A 21,433-nucleotide genomic window follows, 5' to 3' on the forward strand; every position below is an offset into this window, starting at 1 on the left:
TACCGATATTTTGCCTCATCAGTACCCAGTAACCTAAATCTATCCCACATTTTCCTTCTTTTACGGAGAAGGATGCAAACCTCCCTACTAAACCATGGTGGGGCGTTCCTCGACCCCCTAGTTGTAGTCCAATGAATGTGGGGGCGGTAACTTTTAACTATAAATTTCGAAATACGCCCCAAGCCGTTTCGATTGAGGACTCTGGGTCTAATGTCCAATCTACTGACGTTGCTGAGTGCATGATGTCTGGTATGTTTGCTTTCCATACGTTAGGTGTGGATTGGGCTGAGGCGTGCTCGTGATCGACAGTTATATGGAAGTCAAAGGTTAAAACTGAGTGACTACTTTTGCCTAGGGGTGGCATGTAATCCAGGTTTGCAACGTCATCCTCATAGTTAGTCAATATAAGATCTAGTAAGGATGATGCAGAGCCCGGGTCTTACCTAGTTGCTTCTTTCACATGTTGCACTAGGGCACGTGTGATAACCGCACCAACTAGTTCCTGTTCGAAAGAATTATCTGAGGATTCAGTTCGCAGATTTCTCCAGTCCGCCATGGGTGCATTAAAGTCCCCTAGGATTAGACATCGATCACTTCGTGACCAAATGTTGAGACTGCTTAGCAGGACCTCATTTACCTTACAGCTTGGACTGCGATAGATCAAACCAAGCAGCAGCTCTTGTCCCTTGCATTTCAAGCGGCAGCTAACCAATTCATACGTCCCACTCTCATGGGAAACATTGTCGATAGTGGTGAATGGGATAGCATTCCTAATGAATAGAGCTACTCCCCCTCCTTAACGCTTTTGTATTCTGTCGGCCCTTACTAATGTAAAACCCTCGAGGTCAAGTTCCCTACTATCTATAGACTGCGTCAACCAAGTTTCTGTGACTGAGATTATATCCGGCTTAGTAGAGTCAATCTGTACACCTAGTTCCGATAGCTTATTGAGCAAGCTCCGGGCATTGGCATGACAGATCCGAAGCCTATTTAAGTGGCCCTGTGCTTCACCCAGAGATTTATTTACCGCTACAGCTGTTTATGGTGAATAAGTGGGTAATTAAAAACACCACCGAGAGTGTTCTTTATACGTTTAAGCATTCTTTCTGCATTTAAGAAGTATTGTGAGATATCTAGCCACATCTTTCATCCACGACATTAGGATATACTTCACAGCACCACTCATAGCCAGACATCAATGATCCACTAAGAGTAGGAAGAAGGAACTCCAGATAAGGGATCTTATTTTGTTCAAATCAAGATCAACACATTCTAACCAAACTTAACTGTTTTCATCGACGAAAAGACTGTTTGTTTAGACCCACACTTGGGGCGCGGCCTATGATCTGAGACGTTGGTGTGTTACTAATTCAGTCAGTATGGTGTTTTTGAGACATATTTCAAGTCATACATAACATTGTTTCTTGAATCATTGAGTCATGTCCATTAAAAAAGTCTCCATTTAGCTTTATTTTATTCTTTGAAGATCCTCAAGAGACAATTATTTGCGCAAGGCCTATATTGAAATATTTGTCGAACCTATTTTCACTTTTGAATAAAAATTTAACAGCTAGTTCACACTATCTGAATATGATCATAGATCTCAGCAGAACTCTTAAACAGCGCTTACATGCTTGGTTTCCCGGGCGAATATTATGTTAACTATGTACCACTTCAGGTTTATCTCATCTTAACCTAAAAGGGATGTGAGTAGTTAGTTTGAATTTCGGTCTTACATTTATACTCCTTTTCAATGAAACTAAGGTCGAAACTTTACCACCTTTCTATGATTTGAGTTTTTGAAAATTAACACTCTCAGCGATAGTTAACTAAAAAGAGTAATAAGAGTTAACATGTAAATAATTCTGTATCAGTAGCCTGTGTTATAACTGGAAAAAATATGACTAATGCAAGAATATTTCACCATATAAAGTAGTAACAAGCAGGCTCTACCCATGTATATGAATGTCTGTGTTTGCTAATTATGACTATCCCGACCCCTGAAATGTATTAGTCGAAATGGTCAATTAAAATGTCTCCATTCATGTCAGTTGTGTACCTATGTTCTTTATCATCATCCCAAAATGTAACCACTTAACGCCGTTTCACTAAATATGATGTATACATCTTAAGTACATTTTACAACTCAGACAGGCTTTTGCATACGAAGTTTAATCACTCGTTTTTATGTGAGGACTAATGACAACTATGCTGCCCAAAATGAAGTAGCTAGCGCCGGGTTTGAACTTCTAGATCAGGATTATAAAGTCAGTTCCTCCGATTATAAACCCAATACTCCATATAATTGTAACAAAATAAGGGAAAATGTAATAAGACTACTTTTTGTTAGACGGTGAGTCGTTTGGATAGTTAGTGCTAACACTTAGTATGTAAAGTTCAAGACATTAATGTACAAATATATTTTTACATTCTAGACGCTCAGTAATACTAATATTTGCTTGGCGTATTGGCTGTTCTTAAATATCGGTAATATTCACTGAACGAAATTTCAACTCTCACCGCTTACGCTGTTATCGATTGTACATTGGTAACCACAACGTTTTGTTTGTTAATTAGACTCAAGCATTATTTCACAATAACCTTCCAAACATTTGTTGTACATTAGTCTTCTAATAAACATCACTCGCCCTTCGATTAACAGTTTACTCTAAGAAAATCAAGTTTAAGGACATTCAACATCTTGATCTTTTCTATCTAGTTGCGCTTTCAGTACTTTGTAAAATTTCACTCGTTCCACCAAATAGTCATTAACAACCAACTGGAGAATCCAGATCCCAAAGAATGGTAAAAGCGTTATCATTTTATGAGTACGTGATATTCACTGTATACTCGGTTGATATATACTAAAGGATTCCCCCTTCATAAAGCCACAGGAAACTAGACTCAACTTATTGGAATGTCATCACACTTAACTGCCGGATAGGTTTTTCCTTAGACTCCTCGACTCATTATCAAGAGCAGTGAATGAATAGTACTTCACCATGTCTTTGTAGCTAGGATTCTGATTTCTGAGTGATATCTTGTTCTAACTCATAAAAACACGTTTCCGTGATAACTTTATCCATCTATGTCGACTTAATACAGACTTCGTTATGGTTCAAAAACTTTAGTACATTTAGTTTACTCTCGAAAGGCACCAGGTACTATTTGTTCCTAATGTACTCTTGATAGATGTTCAATTGCCCTAGTTCTGTTTCGATCAAAGGTATCACCTAAGCTGTTACGATTTTTTTGAGGTACATTGATGTAACTCATTTACGAAGTACAGATTTATTTACTCAGCTATGAGCCACCTTGTGCGAGGATTAGTGATACTATCAGGCTAACGAAACTGAAGTTGAGTGGTACTCAAACTTGTGATGTAGTGACTAAAAGTCGAACATGATTTAAATGGACCATTCCATGTAAATGCGTTCGAATCTGTAAGTAACCATAGTTACAGTAGTCCCAGTTTTTATGTCCCAATACCAAATACTGCTGTTTAAGACTTGAGTTACATATTTTCCTAAGCTCCAGCTGTAGAATTAGTGGAGTGGCTGCCTGTTGTTTAAGGGGTCCAACTTATGGCCACTAAGTCCCAGGTTCAAACACTCCCTCACCTTTTTCAGTTTGGGCAACTGATTGGTATCATTATTCCTCACTTAAAGTGTACCTTATATCCAAGTATCTGGAGTTCACTTAAAACTTGGTCTTGTGTAACATGTCCAGAAATTGACGAAAAAATCTTTCCTTCGCACCTAAAATCTATCCCAAAAATACGAGAGCGAGACTTGAAATCTTTCATATCGTGGTTTTTTTGCTGAGGTTCTATATCAAAATAAAATTGAGTAAAAAGTCGGTATTCAGTCATGTAGATCGATTGTTGATTGTCAGATTTAATGTTCAAGAAGTAACCTTTTATTGACGTCGCCTCAAAACAATTAAAAAGTGGATAATTATCCATTGTGATACTATTTCTTGCATTTTCCACTGCACACATCTCACTAGAATTAGAGGTATTAAATGACCTCATTTGTGATATAATCTCTCCATGTACAAACCTTGATAATCTCAGGTTAGTTAACGACTATCAGTAATGAGTTTGAGGATATTCCGATTACTTACTGAGTCCATAAATACGAACTCATTATTGTATCCCATATACATCATGACTAAATTTAGGCCGTTATTCTTCAATGTAATTTTTGTTTTAGAAACCTGATATGTCTACAGGCAGCAGTGCTCGTCGAACTGAAGTGACAAATGCCAAAGTACGAATCAAAGCTTTTCCTCCTTCAATAGATGAGAGATATGCCAATCAGTTATGGGATCAGATTAAAAGTGCGATAATCGAGATTCAAAAGAAAAATAACAGTTGTTTGAGCTTTGAAGAACTCTACCGCAATGCGTACACTTTGATATTACAAAAACACGGCGAGCGTCTATATGCGGGAACAGAGGCTGTTGTACGTGAACATATGATCAAGATCCGCGATAGTATTGTTGAAAATTTAAATAATAAGTTTTTAACTTATCTTAACTCATGTTGGAAAGATCACCAAACTGCTATGGGAATGATCCGTGATATTCTTATGTACATGGATCGTGTCTACGTCGGTCCACATAACCTGGATGGAGTTTATAAAATGGGAATGACTGTTTTCTGCGATCTTGTCGTACGTTATCCAATTATTAGAGAGCACTTGCAGAAAACTCTGTTGGATATGGTGCGCAGGGAACGTCGGGGTGAAGTAATATCGCGTTCTCAGATTCGCGATGCCTGTCAGATGTTTGTGCAGTTAGGGGCAGGATCATTACGCGTTTATCTCGAAGATTTTGAACAGCCATTTTTGGAGCAGTCAAGAGAATTTTACCGCACAGAAAGTGAAAATTTTCTTGCTGAGAATACTTCTGCTTCCTTGTATATTAAAAAAGTCGAGCAAAGAATTGAGGAGGAAGTTCGAAGAGCACATCATCATCTCGATCCATCCACGGAACCCAAAATTGTTGTCGTATTGGAAGAGGAGCTTATAAGTCGACATATGGAAACTATTGTCGGTATGGAGGATTCAGGATTAACTTACATGTTAACTCATGATCACTTCAGTGATATCGCTGCTATGTATGGCGTTTTAAGTAGGGTTGAAGAAGGACCAAAAATAATGAGTAACTACATTAGCCTATACTTGAGAGAGCAAGGGCGAAATACTGTACGTGATACTGGGTCATCAACACCCCAACAGCACATTCAAGATTTGCTTCAATTACGCGATCGCGCTAATGAATTACTAACGAGAGCGCTTAATAATCAAACAATATTTCGTAATCAAATTAATTCTGACTTTGAGTACTTTGTCAATTTAAATCCTCGTTCTCCAGAATTTCTGTCATTATTTATCGATGAGAAACTAAAACGTGGCACTAAAGGTATGGCAGACCAAGATGTAGACGCCATTTTCGATAAGTGTATTGTATTATTCCGATATCTACAAGAAAAGGATCTGTTTGAAGGTTATTACAAAAAGCATCTGGCAAAAAGACTGTTATTAAGTAAAAGTCAGTCAGATGATCAAGAAAAGATTATGATATCCAAGCTTATGGCCGAATGTGGCGCTGTATACACAAGTAAACTAGAAGGGATGTTCAAAGATATGGCAGTGTCTAAAACCCTCATGGATGAATTCAATGCAGTATTATCTAATGGTAATCGCAATCTTAACCTAGATCTGTGCGTTCGTGTACTAACTACTGGTCTTTGGCCAACTCAAGCAACTAATTCTAATGAAGCATTACCAGAAGAAGCTGATACGGCGTTTAAAGTTTATAAAAAGTAAGTTATTTTGTGCACATGTGTTTTTCATAATAGACATCGACTATTGTTATTATGATCGTATTTAGTTCCGAATGTGTAACTATCTTTTAAACATAAACCATCTTCCCAAAAATGAATCACAATTGATATACTGAATGTTTATAACATTGAGTTTCATTTTATCAGTGAAATGGTCTCTTTAGTAGCTTAAGTAATATTGGTACTTAGGTTTGCATTTAATAATTTGTGTTTGTTTTGGTGATTAAAAATTTTGTGCTTAATAAAGCATCAAATAATAAATCGGAAAAGTCTTCGCATTAGTCGCTCACCAGATCACAGATGCACCAACTAATAACTTTTTATACATGTTTCGTGCAACTTTTTTGGTTTGTTGTGCACCGTTTCTTTTGCAGATTTCTAAACAATTACTATTAAAAAATCGCATAATTGTCAGTATTTCTTTCCATTTACCATTAGAAATATTAGTTCAAGTCTAATTTCGAACTGTACAACCATACAAATTGTGGAGTGTTGAAGCTGCCACGAATTTTTAGCAGTTTACGTTACCATATCACTCTTCAGCGTAACAAAGAAAGAAAAATATGAAATGACAGTGAGTTTCAAGATCTATGAGGAGGTAAAGAATAAAATGACGTACTCAATTACTACCAGTTTTTGACATGATTAGCTCTCCGACTTCAGACTACATTCTGTCGTCTCTCAAAATATTCAAAAGACCGTGTTTTGTGAACATCTTCAAAATATAAGTCAATAAAAAGGTCCCCGCATGGGACATAAGTTTCTGAATAGTTGAATAATAGTCTCTTTTGCAAACAACTGTGACATAATTAAATAAAGTGGATGATACCATTGGTAAACACCACCTGACGTACCGAATTCCACAAGCTCTGACTTAACAGTATTCCAGTGAAGAAATTCGCTCATAAATATTTCTACTAAACCTTTGCAAATCCCACTTATAGTTTAAGGAATATGATTTCAGTCTGGTCTTGGTTAAGTATACTCGTTTCGAAACACGAAGAGAAGTACATCCTTGACTAGATTTAAAACCTGTTTAATTTTCTTGGTTTTACTGATTTTGAGGTCGTGTTAATCACCAACTAGATATGGAAATGTATATTCCATAAATCGTATTATTCTCTCTCTTTGTGGTTATGACGATAGAATTTTCAGTTTTGATAAACTAGGACAATCAATGATCGCTCTCAGTTTAATTAAATTATACCAAGCTCCCAGATTTTAAATCGTTGTAACTATATTTTTGTTTGCAATTTTATTATTCAGCTTCTATTTAAGCAAGCATAACGGTCGAAAAATAAACCTGCAGACAAACATGGGGTACGCAGAATTGTCTGCTGTATTTTATGGTCGTCCTAATGCGGATATCAATACACCTCAGATCTCTTCTGTTACTGATTCTCATATTCACAGTTTCCTTATTCATGGCTCCAGTTCTTCGAATCAAGTGACAAGTCAAAGTAGTCAACAAACGCCAATCAGTGGATTACCAGGAAGCCCAGGAGCTCCAAAAACACTTGATCCTCCCAACTTAATTAGTACCTCTAGTCGACCGAATGTACGGAAATATTTCTTACAGGTAAATATATTTCCATATCTTCAAGAAATTTCACAAATATGTAATTAAGTAATGATACCGTCGTACAACTTCTACTCTCAAAATAAGTACTGACCAAAATAATGTAGTTATTTACCCTTTGAACATTAAGTTTTGCATAGGTTTTTACTGTAACGGTCTTAAGTGTATGTATTTTGGTGTCGTTGGAACATGGTAGATTTATGGTTAGCTAGTTATTCTTTTTATTTGATCAACCAACGGTGGGACTATTATTTATGGACGACCTTTGAGCGACGCTGAAGTTACCTTGAGCATATCCACCCACTAACTAGGACTAAATGAGGGTTATAAAACAGTCTGAAGAATAAGGGTTATGATTTTCGGTGGATGGTTAGGGTTAGGAACTAGATTTAGAGTTTTCATCATGAACTGACATCAGCTAAAATGCCAAAACGCTATTTGGTCAGATGGGTGAATTTCGCGCCAAAATCCAAGATCTGTTATCCTAAATCTGATTGGTCCGTCCATAAATTATAGTCCCGCCATATAACTCATCGTATTAGTTCAATTAGCACTTAAAATTAATTAAGTTTTCAAACCAAATAAAATAGGATTCTGGGTGTAGACATTTTAAGTGACAATTTATTTAACTCCTAGTATTTATTTTCCTGCTGATTAAGATTAAGACGTCAACCATGATTCAAAGTGTTATTGCAAAACTTCAACATTAGAATAATACTTGAGACTTCATAGACAATAATAAGAATGATATCCTTCATTTGAAAATCATTTTTTAAATACATTTTAATTATAACAGTACCATAAAGATGAAGAACCAAAAAGTCTGTACTAATGAAAACTGATTATAGTACATTATATTACACACTGTCCAATAGCAAGGTCTCCTTAAATACATAAAAACACTTTGATTATGATAAGTCAAATCAGATAACATCTAAATATCAACTGTCTACCGGATAATAAATCAGTTGCTATTGAATCACTCAACTTTCTTGCTCAGCTACATTCATGTTGCCCTTTTCTGATAAATATTCAACCACAGAACTTACATTTAAACATTTCATCACCTTGCTCCTATTATCATAATTCCTATTTCATATGTTTCTAGAATCCATTTTATCCCCTTTAATCCTACTGTTTTTCTAGCTGATAACAGTAGTGCTCTTAAAAACGCTCTCTGTATTTAATCCGAGTTTTTTTTTATTAATTAATACCATGTGTTTATACCATATGATATCACATATATAACCCTATATAATAAATTATGTACCTTGGTATTTAAAAAGGTATATTTATTTATGAATAAAATCCTTAATCAGTGTATTATTATGACCCCATACTGTACAATAGATATTTCAGATGCACTTAAAAGTGAAATTGACAAGTTTCATACAGGACTTGCTAATCAAAGTAGAAAGTAATATTGGGAGAGAATGTAAAAAATGCTGAATCTTTTTCTAAAGAAAAATAAAAACCATCCCTTCACATCATACAAAAAGCTTCATTGTATCCTGTTAGCTTTGTTCTTACGTTGTTGTAACATTACTATTGAAAAAGTGAATTATTGATATTAATTAGTTATTCCATGGAAAAAAACATGAATCTAGTTGTAATAAGCTTTCTGATATTCACGTGAAATATTTCTCTCTTATTTGCAGAGTAGGGTTAATTGATCGATTCTTATTTACTTTATAAGTCGAAATTCGTTTGGATTCTTCATACTTGCTATTCTTTAACGCTAGTCAATATTGTCATAATTCCAAAAATTCTGATCACATTGTGTGTGTTTTATTGTTAAAATTCTTAAAAGCTTCAAAAAAGTATTTTAAATTGTTAAAATAATTACGCATGTATCTATTCAGTTATCAGACCATGCAGCATACCCTTTTGTACTGGGAAGAACAGTATTTTACTACTGTGTATATCAAAGTTCATTGGATCATTTCCACTTTTTTAGTTAGTTCTCAGTCAACTTAGAACCTGGCACATATTTCCATTAGTTCGATTTGCAACACCATATCAGTACTGCGACATAAGTCAGTCAGCTACAACGTAGGACCAGGCACATATATGCATCGGTCGAAGTTGCCATACCTCGTTAGCACAACAAGATGAACACCGGATTCATAGTAGTTAATTTAGTGGTGGTAGTAGTATATAAATTATAGGTTGTATATAAGGATATAGTACAGGAAGGAAGTTATGAATCAATTTTAATCTTAAGGTTTAAGGGATGATAAAGAGTGTATACACCTACGCCATTGTGATCGATTCTGAACCATGTCACCCAGAGTCTTCAACCATTGGTTACGATAGTCACGCGGACCCCAACCAGGTAGTCTGCATCTACCAATATGGCTCAGACTAGAAGTTAGTGACTTCAAGCACTAATGCCATGTTTTGGTTTGACCGCCCCTAACTTTCTTCCAACCATCCCCAATATTAGTCAGCATTGCGCGTCGTGGTAATCGGTGTTCAGGCATACGTAACACGTGGCCCAACCATCTCAGTCGATGAAGATTCATCACCTCATCAACTGATTTACCATCGTTCCCTAATACCCTGCGTCTAACCTCACTATTACTTACCCGGTTATCCCAGTAGATGCGAGCAATATTTATAAGGCATCAGTGGTCAAATACTAGTAACCTACGAGTATCTTCAATTCTGAATGACCATGTTTCACAGCCGTAAAATTGAACAGAGAGAACTGCTGCGCAGTATACTCGTCCCTTAATTGATAGACGAATATTTCGTCTTCGCCATAGGTGACGTAATTTGGCAAAAGCCAAACGAGCTTTTTGAATCCGTGCTGAGATTTCGTCAGACACCAACCCATTAGGGCCGAACAGACTTCCAAGGTAAGTGAAGTTGTCGACGCGTTGGACTACTTCACTCCCTATCCTTAGTTCAGGTGTTGACGCAGGCCAGTCCTGGAGTAACAATTTACATTTGGATGGGGAGAAACGCATCCCAAACATCCTGGCATTATTACTGAGTTCCAACAGAAGACTCTGCATTTTGTCAGCGTCTTCACCAAACAGGACTATGTCATCTGCGTATTCTAAGTCGCTTAGTGGTCCCCCCGGTAGCAGATCAAGTCCTGAAAATTCAGTCGAAGAGAGTGTTATTTCCAGCTATAGGTCTATAATGAATTTAGACAAAAATGGGGATAGTGGACAACCTTGTCGGACACCACTTGAGGTTCTAAAATCAGATGACAGTTCGCCATAAGCTCTGACTCGACTGGTAGTGTTCGGGTAAAGAGCCTTCACAAGGTTTGTGTACTTCTGAGGCACACCTTTCAATGACAGACACTGCCACAGAGCCTCTCGGTCTACAGAGTCGAATTCTGCTTTCAAGTCAAGAAAAACTATCATCGTCGGACGCCGATAAGCATGTATGTGTTCTAAAATCTGATGAATAGTGAATATGTGGTCGGTGCAGCCACGACCAAGTCTGAATCCAACCTGATTTTCTCGTGTTTGCAGTTCACGAGTCTTAGTTAGGCGCCCGATAATTATTGAGGCTAGTATTTTAGATGCTATGTTAGTCCGACTAACCCCTCTATGGTTATCGCAGGATGATTTTGGTCCCTTATATATTGGGACAATAAGTGATTGTGACCAGTCGGATGGGATTACGTCCAACTCCCAGATTTTAGCCAAAATATTGGTCAACCTAGTCGCTAAAATTGGGCCACCATATTTAAAGACCTCTTGAGCCAATCCATCAGGACCAGCTGCTCCTCCTCGTTTCAGATTAGTTATAGCCTTTTGAACTTCAGGTAGGGTCGAGGAGCCTACTTCAATGTCCATTCGGGTTTTCTGGGAATAGTGGGTAGTTGTGCGGTAGTTGAACTGCCCCTTAAAGTGTTCTGCCCATCGTTTTAGACGTCTGGGCTGAGAGCAAATAAGGGTTCCGTCTTTTTCCGAGACTGTTTCGCTTACACTTGACTTCTTAATTCCTGTTTCTTTTATTAGTCTGAAGAATTGCCTACAGCCGCTGCCTTTTCCTCTTTTTCTTTCGTTGCCCACCACTGCTCACGACTTTTAGTTAACCTAGGTCTAGTTTGTTTACGCTTTTCGTCGTGTTCAGAGCCTGATGGGTGAGTTTACGCGGATCAATCAGTGAAATAGACTTAGAAGAAATCCATTAGTTTTTTGGAACCCTATGGTTTAAATTAATAATAGATGTTACTGCTGTTTCCACAGCTGTTCGTATATTTTTCCAAGCAGCATCTGGGTCAGTCTCGTTTACAGAATTGCCTAGATGTGAATTCAGTTTTTTCTGGAACTCATTTTTGGCTTTTTTGTCCTCCAGTTCAATCGTAATGGGTCTTCTTATTGTAGTTTTCCTGCGTCCAGTGAGGCGCAGACAAATGCGTGCTCGTATTAAAGCGTGATCGGAGTCTAAACATGTATTCCAGTACGAGCGGCAATCTTCTATCTAGCCTCTCCAACGATGACTGATGACAATATGGTCTATTTGAGTCTGTCGTTGGTTTGGTGCAGGTAGTTGCCATGTTAGACGATGTCTCTCCTTATGCTTAAAACTAGTGCTTGCTAAAAAATAAACGATTGTCTGAGCATAGTTGCAACAGACGACCACCATTATCTGTTCGTTGAGCCGGAATACTAAAATACCCACCTAAAAGTCTTTCTGTTTGGTTTAAGCTACTATCCCCATTTTTGTTTAACTTCATTATAGACCTGTTGCTGGAAATAACACTCTCTTCGACTGAATTTTCAGGACTTGATCTGCTACCGGGGGGACCACTAAGCGACTTAGAATACGCAGATGACATAGTCCTGTTTGGTGAAGACGCTGACAAAATGCAGAGTCTTCTGTTGGAACTCAGTAATAATGCCAGGATGTTTGGGATGCGTTTCTCCCCATCCAAATGTAAATTGTTACTCCAGGACTGGCCTGCGTCAACACCTGAACTAAGGATAGGGAGTGAAGTAGTCCAACGCGTCGACAACTTCACTTACCTTGGAAGTCTGTTCGGCCCTAATGGGTTGGTGTCTGACGAAATCTCAGCACGGATTCAAAAAGCTCGTTTGGCTTTTGCCAAATTACGTCACCTATGGCGAAGACGAAATATTCGTCTATCAATTAAGGGACGAGTATACTGCGCAGCAGTTCTCTCTGTTCAATTTTACGGCTGTGAAACATGGTCATTCAGAATTGAAGATACTCGTAGGTTACTAGTATTTGACCACTGATGCCTTATAAATATTGCTCGCATCTACTGGGATAACCGGGTAAGTAATAGTGAGGTTAGACGCAGGGTATTAGGGAACGATGGTAAATCAGTTGATGAGGTGATGAATCTTCATCGACTGAGATGGTTGGGCCACGTGTTACGTATGCCTGAACACCGATTACCACGACGCGCAATGCTGACTAATATTGGGGATGGTTGGAAGAAAGTTAGGGGCGGTCAAACCAAAACATGGCATTAGTGCTTGAAGTCACTAACTTCTAGTCTGAGCCATATTGGTAGATGCAGACTACCTGGTTGGGGTCCGCGTGACTATCGTAACCAATGGTTGAAGACTCTGGGTGACATGGTTCAGAATCGATCACAATGGCGTAGGTGTATACACTCTTTATCATCCCTTAAACCTTAAGATTAAAATTGATTCATAACTTCCTTCCTGTACTATATCCTTATATACAACCTATAATTTATATACTACTACCACCACTAAATTAACTACTATGAATCCGGTGTTCATCTTGTTGTGCTAACGAGGTATGGCAACTTCGACCGATGCATATATGTGCCTGGTCCTACGTTGTGACTGACTGACTACGTCTGGGCGTTTAGCTTTTTGAAGAAGTTCAGAGAGCTTTCTGTAAAAGTCATCTTTCACTTCATCCGGGCTGCAGTCAGTGGCAGCGTAGACAGAAACGACGAAAAGGCAACGACGTGTGTCCCTATCCTTCCGAGTTCTTACGGAGCCATTTAGCCGGACAGCACACAGGCGACTGTTAACGGGGATCCATTCTAATAGTGTTTGTTCTGCTCTTGTACTAAGTGCTATGCCTACACCTGCAAGTCCATGAGAACTAGTCAGAGGGTCGCCAGATACACGGAGGGTGTATTTCGTTGGCTGTCCATTTTGGCTAGGTGAGGTCAAGTGAATGACCACACTAGGATCCTGTATGCATGTTTCGGAAAAACAGCATACGCCAATGGTACGAGATTCTAGGGTCTTAGCTAAGGAGGCCTGTTGACCGATTTGACATTGGGTACGCACGTTGAAGGCTCCAATGTGTAGTTTGGAGTGAGGTTTTAGTAGACCTGGGACAGTGTTTCGCGCACTAGAATCGTTGGCCATGGTGACACTTGAGAAGGAAACCGAAAGAGGAAGTTTAATGTTGAAAGTTGAGGTAGAAGGGATATTAGGAATTGAAGAAGGAGATTGATTATGAATACAGTGATCTTGAGTGCTGTTAGAGGTATGAGGGCAGTTATCACTTTCCTGTTAGAGATCATCCACTTCTGAAATCAATCAAGCAAAATTCTTGGGAACTAACATACTTCTACTTTTTGATATGTTTCTTTTTTTAAATCAATTGTTTGTTATTCCAGTTTTTTTAAGAAAATGGAACTCATATAATATGTATGAGCAGTCATAGAAATCATTATCATAATACTTGTATGTACTATGTTTATGTTTACATGAATTTATTAATGTACACTTCATATAATATGCCTTCTTATTCTTCTCAATTCTTAGGTCTCCACATATCAAATGATTATATTAATGAAATTCAATCGACGTAATCGTTATAGTTTTATTGAATTAGCCAGTGAAACAAATATTCCTGAACGTGAATTAAAACGTAGTCTTATGGCTTTAGCATTAGGTCGTTGTAGTCAACGAATTTTATGCAAAGAACCTAAAACACGTGATATAGAGTCAACAGATGTATTCTATGTCAATGATTCATTTGTTTCGAAACATATTAAAGTTCGGGTATGTCTAAACTATATATATATATATATATATATATAATTTGTATGGCTTATTTTTAAAAACTTATTATTACTAATTCAATAATTACTAGTGTGTTGAGGTTTCTTACATTAGATTTATTTGTTGTGATATGTAGTTTCGTGATATTTGTACACATGCATTATGTGATTATTCTGAATTTTACGTTCTCAACTGAAATGGTTCTTTCTAGTAATCTGTTACCAGAATATAGTAGTCCAATATTGTCATTAAATAATATTCCTGCATTTCCAGTTTATTACAAATGTATTTGATTATTGATTGGTCGTAAAAAGGAATAAAAATTGAATTTAGAACTTCTTTTTAACTACCCTCAATGAACCGATATTAGGTATCATCGTACTTCTTGGATAATAAAACTTTTGAGTATTAGAGTGTTTGTCTCAGGTGACAACAATCTCTAAATTTGTTATTTGATACGATTATGAAAGAACATCTTAGGAATATACAATTACTTAGTCTAACAATTTAACTTAAAATAGTGTTTCTAAGCTGTTTTTGTTCATGGTGAATTCATTTTTGAATAAGGTATTAAATTTTCGAAAACCTGCTTTTTTGTCTTGCAGATCAAAGTGATAAATTCCCCTAGATTAGTGTTGATAACTCTCACATTAAATATCACATAATGCTCTGTTTCTATTCGTTTACCTTCTCCGCTTCCAGTTGAGGATCCATTGTACGTTGTGTTTTCCTCTATTTTCTAGTTTTTTTTAATTAGAATACTCTCCTGTCTGATCATCGATTTCATCAAAGTTTGTGTGCAAACTCTTAACATATTGAATTTTCGACAACGTAAATGAATAATTTTAAGGTTACATGAACCCGATAGTGTTTCACTCATTCTTTTCCTCTCAGTAGTTTTAAAATTAGGCTATCTAGCCATATAATTATCTTTTTCGGATTAGTCTATTCAGACTTAATATTAATAACAGTAACTGATAGCACATAATGATTTAATATGTCCCACTCCCTCTACTCCTCATGACCATGATTGAAACTTCTAACAAATTTAATTTACCGCCTCCAACTTACCACAGTTAAGGATAAAGCAACTCGAAATAAATATACTAATGTATTTTCTGGACAATTAGCTACTGACTCGTTTAACTGTGTACTCATTTAATCTGTTATCGACACTTCCCGTATTTTTATCTTTAGGTTCAAAGTATCACTGTTAAAGAAAGCGAACCAGAACGTCAGGAAACGCGGACAAAAGTAGATGAAAATCGACGTTATGTGATTGAGGCAACAATTGTGAGAGTCATGAAAGCTCGTAAAACTTTAAGTCATGGACAACTTGTTGTTGAAGTTATCGAACAATTAAAATCGCGTTTTGTACCAACCCCCGTGATGATTAAACAACGTATTGAATCGCTTATTGAACGAGAATTTCTTGCTCGATTAGAAGATGATCGTCGAGTTTATAAGTACTTGGCCTAATCTCATTCTGTAAACCAAATCTAAATACAACCTGTATCTTTCAAATTCTATCCTACCATTCCTTGCGTCTACTCTCTACAGTATATCATCCAAACTCCACTGTCAAAAATTTTCAAATTACTCCTATGATGTGTTGTAAGATGATGAGCTTTAAACAATGATCAGTATAAATCTAATTGCTCATTATCAGTTAATTGAACAAATCAAATCTTCATTGTTCTCAATTTACTACTACAAACCTAGTCTTCATCAACTTACTACAGTCAAGTTATCTATGACTTTTTTATTTCCTTTGCCAATCTCATACTTCTACTTCAGTTTTTTTAATTAAACTACTAACCTTACCTACATAAATTATATATGATTCGTTCTTTTGTGTATGTATATATTTTAATTGTCTAACTCTTTTAAGTTTATGAATTCAAAAAATGATTCATTTTATTCTCATTCATGAATTTTGGAAAATGTGGAATCAATGTTAACTACTCGATTCTTTGTTTCTTTCTCCGTTCACATATACAGTTACTCACAGTACTAACTTATATCATTTGGCTAGAAGCATCTCACTTTTTACAGTAAATAATACGATTATTAATGCGATGGGCAACTTCACATATTTCGGTGAGTAAATAAACTTCCTTCTGAACAAAGAAGGAAGCAATTGGCTGTGTTAAACAATATGTGTAATTACTTCTTCAATCTTATGTAGTCCGTGTTAACTGTACACATTTTGAACAGTTTAAATCTGCCATGCAATGAATGCTTTTATTTATGGAGGAGTATTTCTCCTTTTTGAGTCTTAGTTCTACACAAAACCCTGTCCACATTATTTTGTGTAAGCTACATATATGTATTCACTCAAGTAAGGCGTATTTTCTCGCCAACGTTAACTTTTCTTTCAAGGTTTTATTTTCATATGTTTACTTTCTCTAGGTGTTGCTTTAAATTGTAGCATATAGTTTTGTGCAGTATATGTGCGTTTTCTAGTGTATTCAAGGTTTGACTTTAAAACTACTATGAATTCAGTGCTATCCGTCAGTTTGTTTTCTGTATCAGTTGGTATCTTGAACTAGTCAGTTTATCAGGGTGCACTGTACATTTCGATAATGCAGTGAGAAGACGAAGTTTATCAGAATTATGTGATATATTTGCGCAATACATTTCGAACAATCTGATCACATATATACTTGTTAAGACATTCTTATAGGTCAACTAGACAGGTTAAGGTAAGCCGTAACAAAGAAAAAAAATAAATAAAGTACACAAAAACAATGTGATGACCTGTTCTGGATAATAAATCAGCATTACCAGGGTAGATTAAGAGTAAGAACAAATTGTTTTTGAAAACATAAAGGGGGTTTCGATTTCCGTATAGCCAAGGCTTCAATAAACCTTAGTATACGTCCTTGAAGGCTTTTGTACAACACTACAAACGCTGACTTGATGTCAACCTTATGGCCAGTTCCAACCAAATGTTTCACAGTGGAGGAAGATGTTTGTCTATCCTGTGATCTTATTTGACTATTGAGATTCATTTGGTTCTGCAATGTACATTGTCTGCTATTTATCAGGATGCTGATAGTTGGTCATAATGATACTAATATCTTTTCACTTATTTTCTAAACAAGAACTTCACCATAGTTGTTGACCTCAAAAACAACTCGGTCGCATAAGCATTTAAAAGTGCTGTGAATTTGCAATTAACTTGAAGTCATAGCTAGGTCTACATTATTATTTTGTGTTCTTAGACATCTGGAAAATTTAGTATACTCCGTTTACTAATTTATAAGTTGGTTACGTTCGTCAGACATTATCAAAATTGCATGTAAAGGTAATTAGTAGTTAACTCGGAAAGTTAAATCTCTTGTTTGGATAACTTTAACTGGACGTCTGCGTATCATAATAAGTGTTCTCGAAGAACGGTTTAGTTCTACTTTGAACGACTAAAATATTATTTACTAGGTTATGACAGCCACTTCATTTTGAGGAGTGTTTCCGTGTCCCGAGGTAATCAGAATGGGTGATTACTTAAATACTCCATTTGTCTAGTCTTATGATTTAGTGAAATAAAATTTTTCAAAAGGGAAGTCTGCACAGGATTCCTGACGAGTTCACAACACGAATCCAGACCTACCCCAATATGAAAGCCACGAAAGGTGTATAATTTGGCGTTTCATGAATCAGCTCTTATACAGAACCTAATCCATTATCGAGACATTGTATTTGAAGCAGGAAGCAAAATTGAGATTCCTAGGATTAATGCAAATTATGGGCGGTTTCGTAGTAGACAAATATGTATAACTGAATACCTATTTAATGACCTGCTTGATTGTATAGAAGAAACATCGTATCCGTCGAGTAAGATAACGTAGTGGAACTTGCTTTCTTGTATCTAGTCACCTTTGGTTGGCACATACACTTTGCTTCTCACTTGAACTCTGGCTCTTCTTTGATCCTTGTTTACTCGCTGTAACAGAATAAGAAAGTATTATGGTAGTAAAACTTCCACTAATTGCTTGTTTCTCAGAAACGTTTAGTTGGGTCATATAGTCTCATGACTCCATATGTCGAGCAACTGTCTTGTCTGAAAGGCCAAAAGTGATTATATCTCCGGCAAAATCACTGTTAGCAGTCGTATTTTCCAGAAATAATGGCAAATGAGATAGAAATGCAGTTCTCATAAAAATGTCCTATTATTTGTTTCAGTCAATGTAAATTACATCGTTCTGCATAATCCATGATATAGTAGGACCCTAATATTTGTCGTATAAAGCATTAAAATATCTTTCTCACTTGTATATTATTGGCAACGTTCATTCTAAGGAAGAAGAATTGTTAGTTGTTTGTAATGAATTGTATACCTACCACAAACAAACTAAGCTTAGCTTCTGTTGTGGCATTTGACCCTATATAGTAATAGCGAAATCCTGAGTGATCAGGTATACTCTATTTTTACAGTCATGGTCACTACAGTACAACACATATTGACAAAATTAATATTATCAAGGCTGAGTTTTTTTTAATTTTAGAATAATCAGGTCTTTTGACAGACAATTTATAGAGGTATGACGGGTATTAAATGGACAGCCGGTTAAATAAGTGAACGCCAGGTGCGAATTAGCACACCGTTGTGTTCCTGCTGTACTACACTGAAAAATGTCCGAAAATGATACGTGTCAAGTATGGAGCTGTTTTTTATATATGATAAACTTCAAAATCTATAACTTTTGGAAAAAACGCCAGTTGAGACGTATTTACATTGTATTGTCTAGTACCATGTCATGCTCACATGGGTTATCCCAGCTTTCAGACAGATCAATCTATTCATTCTTGAGTCAAATTATGACCTTATTAATTATTCACTTACCAACCTTGACTGTTTTTATGTTAGCGTATGTGTGAACATTGCTTATCCTACTCACCACATGTTTGTAGCTTATTTTTGTTTGACCATAAATATCGACTCACGCTTGGTTAAACTGAGTTGGCTCACATGCCTTCTCCGCTTCGTTTTTCTAATCACCTGTTTGGCATCAACGATTGTGTGAAATATACGTACTGAAACTCCATTATCGTATTTAACTTATTTAATTCCACTATTTACTAACACGATGATTATATATGAGAGTAGCCGGAATGTATTTTCCAATAACGGTCATTCATTCAATCATCAAACGACCTAATTGGAGTCAGATAAATAGCCACTAAAATATCATGCAGTCGCCAACCGACAGCTGCAATGATGCTGAAAAAAGAAGTAGAAAAAAAGTGAACAACAACGCAAAATAACTTGTTATAACTGCAAAAGTAGAGCTATTCGTAGCAGAAAAAATATGATATGTAAGATAAGTAGACGAACTTAACTAACCACTAGGTTATCTGTTGTTCAAACATTTCCATATAAATTACAGAACAGAAAGTAGCCAATTAAGTTAAATAGATTTTAAACTCATGGACAGAAGGATAAGGTAAACGAGTAGGATAACTGTGTGAACTTCGAAAATGTGGTCCAAATAATAAATGTTACTAAGCTCAAATCTTTATTATTTATGAACAACTTGTAAACACTGAAGTCATAGCATAGGAGTTTAGTTTTATTAGGAGAATGGTGTCCAAATAAAAAAGTGAAACCACTGTGAGGTTATAAATATGATATGACGTAAAAACTACTAGAGAGAACGACACTGTTAGAAATGATTAGTCCATTCTTCTAATCATAGCAATGCAGAGCTATATTTTTCCTGCATTTAAGTTTCAGTTCACCACGTGAACACTGGTAGACGTTAGCTCCAACATGCAATATTTTTATCACGACCTTGTATAAACCGATTAATTTCTTCGCACTCGCCTTTCGTGTTGATACAGCTCCAGGTATTTGGTAATTTCCAATTGGTGGTTGTCTAGCCACTTCACTGCACTAATTCTAATCAGTTCAGTAGTTATTTGTGAATTTATTTATCTTTCAGTTTCAGTGGGTGCGCTTGTCTAGGGGTAGTAGGGTTTCTGGAGACCTGCAGCTATCACATTACCAGACAGAAGGTTGGTTGATGGCAATGCGAAAAACAATAGATAGAAATTGAGAATGCTGAGAGAAGACAATTATCTCAAGAAATAAATTAGCAGTTCAAACAGTGTGAGGAGATCGAAGTGTAGGAATTGAAGGCAAAACGGAGATGATAACAGGCGCTATAGGGATAAGTTAATGAGATGTGACAAGGATAACAGAAGATGAGTCACGAGACATCCATCAGACACAGCCTGTTCAATTGGAAGGTGTTAACCCATGGGTGAGTACGTGTTCAAGTGTCCCCTCGAAGCTATCTTCTAGGAGGGGGGATGGTGGCGCAACAACATTGTGGACTTTACAGTCGGTCCGTGAGTAAGTTTTTAAGAGATTTAGCGACAATTCTGGGATGGTTGCGTGAAGTTTCCTCTACATAAAGTGAAGGGTAGCATTTGCCTTGGCCTCATCCCCTGTTAGTTGTGCCCATAACTAACCAATCAAATCGTTGCTTAGACGCCCACCACATCAATCTGGTCTGATGTATCTGTAGACTACCCTTGTTACATGTAACCTGACAATTGAAGGACACTATCATCCTATTATATTAGTGTGACTTGGGATTTTTATTCATTTCGATAAGACATGCAATACTGGTTGGCGTGTTTGTGCGTTCCACTTAATGACTATAATTCTTCTAGTTATCGTACTAATCGAATTGTTTTTACGTCTAGAAACAGACAAAGTCTAAAGTCAAGTTGTCCTCGTTCTAACTATAGCTTCCACATAGACTCTGTGTCTTGTTTACAGTTCTAGTAGTGTATCTGTAGGACAAATCAAATCCTACATCCCCTATGTAGTTTGAACCGATGTCTAACGTTTCTGTGGTCACTAGCCCGAGATCGCGCTCTGAAGAGACAGTCGGGAGCGCATTTCCATAGAGGGTGAAAGTGTTTGGTGCCAGATGAGACAAAATGATCATGACTTGGCATTTCGACAGATTAACTTTCAACCCATTGTCTACTGCCCAT

At 36.7% G+C, this 21,433-nt stretch overlaps 1 protein-coding gene across 3 annotated transcripts; it reads left to right on the forward strand.

The window, feature by feature from the left end:
• Positions 1–1,323: 1,323 nt before the first annotated feature.
• Positions 1,324–15,995, forward strand: Smp_031000.1 (putative cullin; the record flags this gene model as incomplete). 3 transcript variants are annotated; one of them, XM_018800038.1, is made up of 6 exons in its annotated part: positions 1,324–1,357; positions 4,215–5,830; positions 7,118–7,203; positions 7,345–7,430; positions 14,183–14,422; positions 15,620–15,901. In XM_018800038.1, the coding sequence occupies 5 exons, from the start codon at positions 4,224–4,226 to the stop codon at positions 15,899–15,901; spliced, it is 2,301 nt and encodes a 766-aa protein (XP_018653890.1). The 3 variants fall into 3 exon arrangements, with proteins under 3 accessions (XP_018653890.1, XP_018653892.1, XP_018653891.1); XM_018800037.1 differs by lacking the exon at positions 14,183–14,422 and adding an exon at positions 2,436–2,548 and having other exon boundaries at positions 1,324–1,373; positions 7,118–7,430; positions 15,620–15,995; XM_018800036.1 differs by lacking the exon at positions 1,324–1,357 and having other exon boundaries at positions 4,224–5,830; positions 7,118–7,430; positions 15,620–15,960.
• Positions 15,996–21,433: the final 5,438 nt, after the last annotated feature.

Source organism: Schistosoma mansoni, chromosome W, assembly GCF_000237925.1.
Source record: "Schistosoma mansoni strain Puerto Rico chromosome W, complete genome".
NCBI classification, from domain to species: domain Eukaryota; kingdom Metazoa; phylum Platyhelminthes; class Trematoda; order Strigeidida; family Schistosomatidae; genus Schistosoma; species Schistosoma mansoni.